This window comes from Eucalyptus grandis, chromosome 6, assembly GCF_016545825.1.
Source record: "Eucalyptus grandis isolate ANBG69807.140 chromosome 6, ASM1654582v1, whole genome shotgun sequence".
In the NCBI taxonomy this organism is placed as follows: domain Eukaryota; kingdom Viridiplantae; phylum Streptophyta; class Magnoliopsida; order Myrtales; family Myrtaceae; genus Eucalyptus; species Eucalyptus grandis.
The window spans coordinates 14894884-14902197 of record NC_052617.1 but is presented as its reverse complement, the minus strand read 5'-3'; the positions used below and the strand labels follow the sequence as shown (position 1 = coordinate 14902197).

The following is a 7314-nucleotide window of genomic DNA, read 5'->3' as shown; positions in this document are numbered from 1 at the left end:
ATCTTGCATTTGGAGTTTGGCAAGATTCTTTGGAAGAAAACTCGATGGAAATGATCTAAGACTGTAGTTGTCCCATCTTAGTAGGCGTAGTTCATTTGAAAGGTGCTTCAACCTGGAAGAGAGGTGGATGGCACGAACATCAAGCAATCTTAGGTTAGTCATGTTTATGAATGACTCTCCATTCAAGCGCACTTTGTTCTACGGTCCCATATCACAAGACTATGGCTTTGACTTTTCCGATTCCCTAATAAACAACTCATATAGTGTCAATACATGACTAGCAAGTTTTTCTTTCCTATATCAATTAAGCAAGCTTGCAAATTAATTTTGTAGATACTCACCGAGTTTTTTGATAGAATATGGCATACATCCTCAAAACAACAGACTTGACTTCATTCTCCTGGCTCTTCAGGAGACTCTCGACGAAGAATTTCCCAAGCCATCTCTTGTAGCAAGTCATGCATCCACAATTTTTTGCCCACAATTTGGATAAGAAATTTATCGACAAGGACTTTGATTCCAATATCTGCATACAAGCCGCAATGGTCCAGAACCTCCATAACATAAGGTTTCTCATTTCCCTTGAAAAAACAAGCAATATCTAGGAAAATCTCCTTCTCTTTCTACTGTAGTCCATCATAACTTAACCTAGGCAAATAAAAAAATTTCCCTTCTGAACATTCTTTAAGTCTGGCTAGTGCACTCTTCCATTGCATCAAGCTCATACAAGCCAAAAAAGAACCTAAGACATCAAGCACTAGAGGAAGGCCATTAGTGTGTACAATAACCTGCTCCACGAGCTCATTGAACTCTACTAGAGGATGGTTACTTCTAAAAGCTTTCAAACAAAATAGTTGGAGAGCCTCACCAAAGGATAGTTCATCCACCTTATATATGGAATTTACTCCATATTGGAGAAGCAAATGTTCATCTCTAGTTGTTATAATGATCCTACTTCCACTTCCAAACCAATCAAAACCTCTTGCTAATTTTTCCATCTGCTCCTTTTCATCCAAGTCATCAAGTATAACAAGAACTTTTTTATGTTGTAGTCGTTCTATTATCATGTTCGCACCTCTGTGATCATCCCCAATTCTCAAATTATCGTCTTCGACAATATCACCAAGAAACTGGTTTTGTATATACACTATACCATTCTTTTTTGAAATTTCTCTGACATTGGCAAGAAAACAACATCCATCATTAAATTGGCCACGGATTTTTTCACAAACTACTCGTCCAATAGTTGTTTTGCCTACGCCACCCATACCCCACATGCCAATACTGCGCACATCGCTCTCGTCCAAGCATAAACATTCAACTACATTTGCAACGTGGGAATGCATTCCCACAAGACCGCCTACGACATAGAACAGCCGAGGACCCAGTTTATTTTCGACTTCTCCAATGATTTGCTGAATGAACTCAGTCTCATATCTGCAATGTAGAAATGCAGATGATTAGTTCCCTAGAAAGCATTGAGGCTTTTTAGTTCTGGAGTGTATTCTGGTTCAAATGAACTAACATAATACAAAGTATGATGGTCATGACATGAGTGGCATGCAAATATTAGGGAAAACAAATCATTCCAAGTTAGTGGAAGAGAGGCCCACCCATCTTTCAATTCTATGCCGACGAGACAAGCTACTTTACTCACTGCATCCTTCTACTTCTTTATATCTCTCTTGTAGCATAAATAAGCTTCCTCAATTTTAGCAAAGCCTATCCCAAAGTTTGCCCTCAGTTTCCGTATGTCAGATGGATCAACCTCATAGAAAATTGGTATCATTGATCCTTCATTGATATCCTTGCACTCCACAACCTTAGCAACTTCTTCCAGGCACCAAGTAGAAGAAGCGTAGTTTTTATAGTATATCACAAGTACAAGTCTTGATTGTTGTATTGCCCTCAATATTTCAGGTTTAATGCATTTTCCCCTCTGAAGATCTGGGTGGTGATCATCTCGGAAGGCCATGATTCCTCTTCGTTGCAAATGATTGTGCAGATGGTCAACAAAGTTTTTGCGTATATTTTCACCTCGGAAACTCGAGAAAATATCATACTTATATTGACTCTGTTTGTTTTCTGGCCTCAGGAAAGATGCCATACCTTCTTGGACAAATTTTGCATAGACAAGAAATGAATGCAGCCTATCCTTATAGGAGTCCTCAAAAAAAAAAAAATCATGGTTGTGTTGACAATTCAACAAAGATAAAGAGATTCATGAGGTTATACAGAGGAACTGCGTCCAATCTCGTACTTCCATTCCGGGGCCAAAGGAGATGAATGAGCACAAGTCAATGCCCTTTGCCTGTACATCGCCAAAAAAATAAAAATAAAAATAAATTGAAAAATAGAGCAAGAATAGAGTTTCAAACTTCCCCAGGAAGATGAATGTAAGATTTAGCGAGAGCTAGAGGCTTAATATCAACTAATTTCTTCTTTGGGAACTTCATGATGTTATGTTATGGCATGAATCATCAATTTGCAAAGATCTATGAGCCCAAAAAAGGGGGAAAGGAACAAAGTACAAAACAAATATCAAAGAGACTCTAAAAAGTGCAACTTCTCAGGCAATTGGATTGGGTCAAGGCACTTCTAAGGGCAGAAAATGCTTAAATTGGCACAAAATCAATGCAGCTTTAACGTTACGAAAATTTTTGGAAGAAGATAACCAAAGAAAAGAACAGTTTTAGGATGCATATAGTAACATTTCTATTCTAGAGAATAATTTCTATTTAAAAATAATTTTTCCTATTTATGTTCCTTGGATAAGTTTCTAAGTAGAACACTTTGTTTGATAGTTGTATAAAATTTCTATTCTCAGAATGGAAATGCATTTGATATGACACCTAAATATTTTTGTGACTTAGAATTGACCTCACCCAACCAAGGCGAGGTTGAGCCTCACCTAGCTATTGACGAGGCTCCACCTCACACTTGGCCTCCACAAGGTAGGCATTGCTTGGTTAGGTAAGGTTTGACGTCACTAGATCTGGGCGAGGTCATCTCCCCCAACCACAATGACGCTTCGAGCGACCTCGCTAAGGGTCGACGAGGCTCCGGCAAGGTCGCTAGGCCTCATTTAGCCGTTCACCGGCCAATCATGGCCGAGGCTAGCGACCGGTTAGGGAAGAAGTTTGGGAGGAGAAAAGAAAGAAAAGAAAAAAGATTAAAAAAAAAAAAGAAAATATTTTGGCTTGATTGTCGAGTTGTTCCAAGGAACAAAAAAAAGTAATTTTTTTTTTCTTGTTTCTTGTTTCTATTCGAAATTTATTCTCAAGAACAAAAACCTACACAAACGGATTTATATTATATCTTTGTTACAGGGGAAAAAAAAAACAAAACAAAGACTGAAGCTTGAGAAACAGTGAATTACATATAACAATTGACAAACAGAGAACGACTAAATTCATAATCAAGCAGAGGATAGAGAAAACCTTGAGAATCGAAGAAGCTTGAATTGAGTGAAGGCTCGAATTGAGTCCATCCGGCTAATTTAGGTTGTTCTTATGAAGGATTGCTCAAGTGAAACCCACCAGAAAGAAGACTGTTTTTTGTGTTGGCGATTATTAAATTTGTAATTTCACTTCATACTCTTTTCCCGCCATGTGGAGCTAAGTGTAATTTCCTTTATTCTATACAATTTTTTCTTCTTAAAGCCGCGATTGTATGTCATCGAGATCATTGGTAAGTAACTAAAATTAGTTGATATCACAATTTAATTAATTTTGATTATTTCCAATAAAAGCTGGAAACTTTGAAGGCATCAAGAAGTCGCAATATTAAGTGTTGTTACATTCTACCAACCGTGAATGGTGATACTTTTCCAAACCTAGCAAGTTATAAAAAAAAATGCTATGTGAATAAAAGTAATTGGTGTCTTACCATGTCGAATGTTGATACAATAATCAAATCAAGGCTGGCAATTGCTTTGTTAAATTAGTAACCTTCACGGCATTGGTAAGATATAAAAATAAACATCGGTAGACTATTACAATCAGTTGGCAATTTTTTATGGGAAAAAGTACCAAAAAAGTCTTAACTTATTGCGTTGATAACAATTCAATCATAATCATTTTAATTTGACCAATTTAACCCTGAACATTTTCACATTGGTACCTGTGACATCCCAGTTTCACAATTCTAGTTTCAATTAAATAAGTCGGGCATTTCATCTTCGCATCTATAGCTCTCTTCTCTGAGTTGGCCACTCATGAGATAACTAGTCTATTAGGTGAAGCCGTTAAGGAATCTAAATACAATAGACTTGAGAATTTGATCAAGAATCGACTGCTCGATCGTGCTAATCTGCAAGGGTCATTGCGACACAGATCGATTAGAGACCGAAGATAGGTCGACTCGACAAAGGCATGTGATTAAGTGTGGGTGATTCCACCTAATTGCACAAATCTTGTTGATCGGTAGACCGATTTCTCTGTCGTTTTGGTACACTGTGTCCGTATTTGAAACATTGAGATTTCTACGACAATCAAGAGTCGCTAATGTGTCAAAGATGCACTTTGTGGCTCAAAAACAATCGACCACAGATCAATTGCACGAAAAGTTCATAAAAGCTACCTGGTAGATTATGACGCACTAAAGTCACGCCAGATTGAAATTAACCGTGATTTTAAACCCAATTTCAGAAATTGAAAGTTCTGCCATGTCACAATTTATTTTATGAATGTCAACTCACCCTTAGAAGATTTTTCTACAAACCGAGATTTTTGGTAGAAAAGCAAAGTAAGGCCGTTTTTATCGCATCTTTGACTGTCAAGTTGGATAAATTGATGAGGAAAAGTCATGAGATGGACAAGAACACCTTGATGGATTTAATTGGGCTTCAATTGGATTTGTTTGGTTGAGAATTGATTGAAATTGATTGAGATTGAAGTGGGAAATGTACAAATTCGTATGCCCCATTGGACCCAACATTTGGACCTCTTAAAGCTTCTAGAAGAGGGCAATTTGGTCTAGAAATTGTTGGTGGAAGAGAACTCTTGGTGGGCCATGTTTGAGAGAGAGAGAGAGAGAGAGAGAGGGGACCGGCCCCCCTTCTTCCTTGTTGCTGCCGTCGCTTCTCTCCTCCCTTTCCCTGCTGTGCAAAGACCTCAGCAAGCTAGAAGAACAATCGAGGAGCCCCGTCGTCGCACACCTCACATCGGAACGCCACCGCATGTGACACCCCGAACCCTTCGCGGGTCGTCACCGCGCCAATGTTACACCTTATTACCTTTCTCCTTTTAAGAAGTGTCTAATTCGCAGACACATTTTTTTTTTATAAACAAAACGGTCCCCGGCGCGACTCATTAGCGGAAGCAAATTAAAACATCACCGTCTCTCCCCCTACCCACCATGATACAAATACACACCACTAATCACCATAATTTTATAAACAAACCACGACACTTTATTTACATATATTTTCAAGATGGGACTTCTTTTGGGTCAGTACATCAAAAAGGAAAAGCTAGGACTCAGCCATGTTCAGCCTAAAACCTCAAAAAGAACCCTTGACCCTCTACATCTCACATGTAAAACCCCAATTGTAAGTGTCGGCTAACTATCCAAAAAGGATCCAGCTCCTACTCGTCGCGCACGGGTCTCACACCCAACCCGGTGCATCAGGCGGTGGCGGCGGCAACATCCCTCGCATCGCTCCATCCCGACGAACATGTACGGATATGAACTCTGAATGACAGGGGCCCCGACCAGGCCAACGTCGTACATCACTAGACAAATGTACTCGAATAAAAGTCGGTCCGAACAGAGGGACAGTCTATCTCAGCACACTCGACCTCTACATCGGATGGTAGACCGTAAAATACTCCCCGCGTGACGGTAGGAAGCGGCATACTGCTAATCTGAAATGTGGGTCCCCAAAGGGGTGAGTACAACCACTCAGCAGATAAGGAATCCAATAACAACTCAATGCATCAGGCAAATCATACATGCATTGCAGGCGTTACTTACCTTGAAGCCATGCGCATACTATCATGCATCGTCATATCAATTTATAACACATACATGTGTATCATCATCGTATCATACATGTCATCATCATCATGACATCATCACATTACACATGTCATCATCATCATGGCATCATTACATCATACATGTCATCATCATCATGACATCAATCATCATGCATATCACCATGCCATATCATATATCATCATCATCAGCATCATCATGCATATCATCATGCATACCATATCATTGGTGATCATCATTATTTCACATCACATATCATCATCATCATCATCATCATCATGCATATCATCATGCATATCATATCATGGGTGATCATCATTATTTCACATCACATATCATCATCATCATCATCATCATCATCATCATGCATATCATCATGCATATCATCATGCATATCATATCATGGGTGATCATCATTATTTCACATCACATATCATCATCATGCATATCATCATGCATATCATATCATGGTTTAATTTCCATTTTTAGCTTTCAATTTGATCACCACATCACCCATTCCTCAAATCATCAATTTCATCATCCCCTCGGGAAAATACCTCTGAGGCTTCCGGCATTCAGCCTCCCAGGCCACTGGGCATCCGGCCCCCCACATTCCGGGCATCTCGCATCTCAACTAGCATCACGAGGCATTCCCTTTGGGCAGAAACCTCCGACAGGGCTTCCAGCATTTACACTCTCTGGCCGGGCATCCCGCACCCCAATCCTGGCATCGCGAGGCATTCCCTTCGGGCAAAGACCTCCGACAGGGCTTCCGGCCCCCCACATTCCGGGCATCCTGAATCTCCAAGTGAAATCCGACAATGCATCTCTATACATTCCGGCCTCATCCTCCACCACAACCACTTCCTCACTTATCATTATCCACATTTACCATTATTTTGATCTCAATTTAACATGGCATATGGCGTGACATCAAACAAGTCATACTTGGCATAGAATTCACACATGCATCACAATTCAATGTCATGCATACACCAATATCTCATCATACATGAAACAATGTATAATTATTTATTAATAAATTCAATGGAATTTATGGCCAATAAAATAATCCATTTTATTTTATTATTATTATTAATAAATATTAAATTCAATATCTATAAATTCCCAAAATTATAAAAAAATCAAGCAATCATTAAACAAACCAATAGGATGACAATTTCATGCAAAATTCATGGCCAAATTGAATTTCACACAATTTCACAATTTCCCCAAAACAGCACATAATATTCGGATAAAACCAGAATGCACAGTTTCCGAAGAAATTCGATTAAAATATCTATACGGCCTCCA

General features: G+C 39.1%; 1 protein-coding gene across 1 annotated transcript; it reads right to left on the bottom strand.

Annotated features, from left to right (window-relative positions):
• Positions 1 to 392: 392 nt before the first annotated feature.
• LOC104451540 (disease resistance protein RUN1-like) lies at positions 393 to 1975 on the bottom strand. Its single transcript, XM_039314383.1, has 3 exons — positions 1671 to 1975; positions 789 to 1437; positions 393 to 581 (listed from the first exon to the last, which is right to left on the bottom strand). Exons 1-3 carry the CDS (start codon positions 1973 to 1975, stop codon positions 393 to 395), a joined length of 1143 nt encoding a protein of 380 aa, XP_039170317.1.
• Positions 1976 to 7314: the final 5339 nt, after the last annotated feature.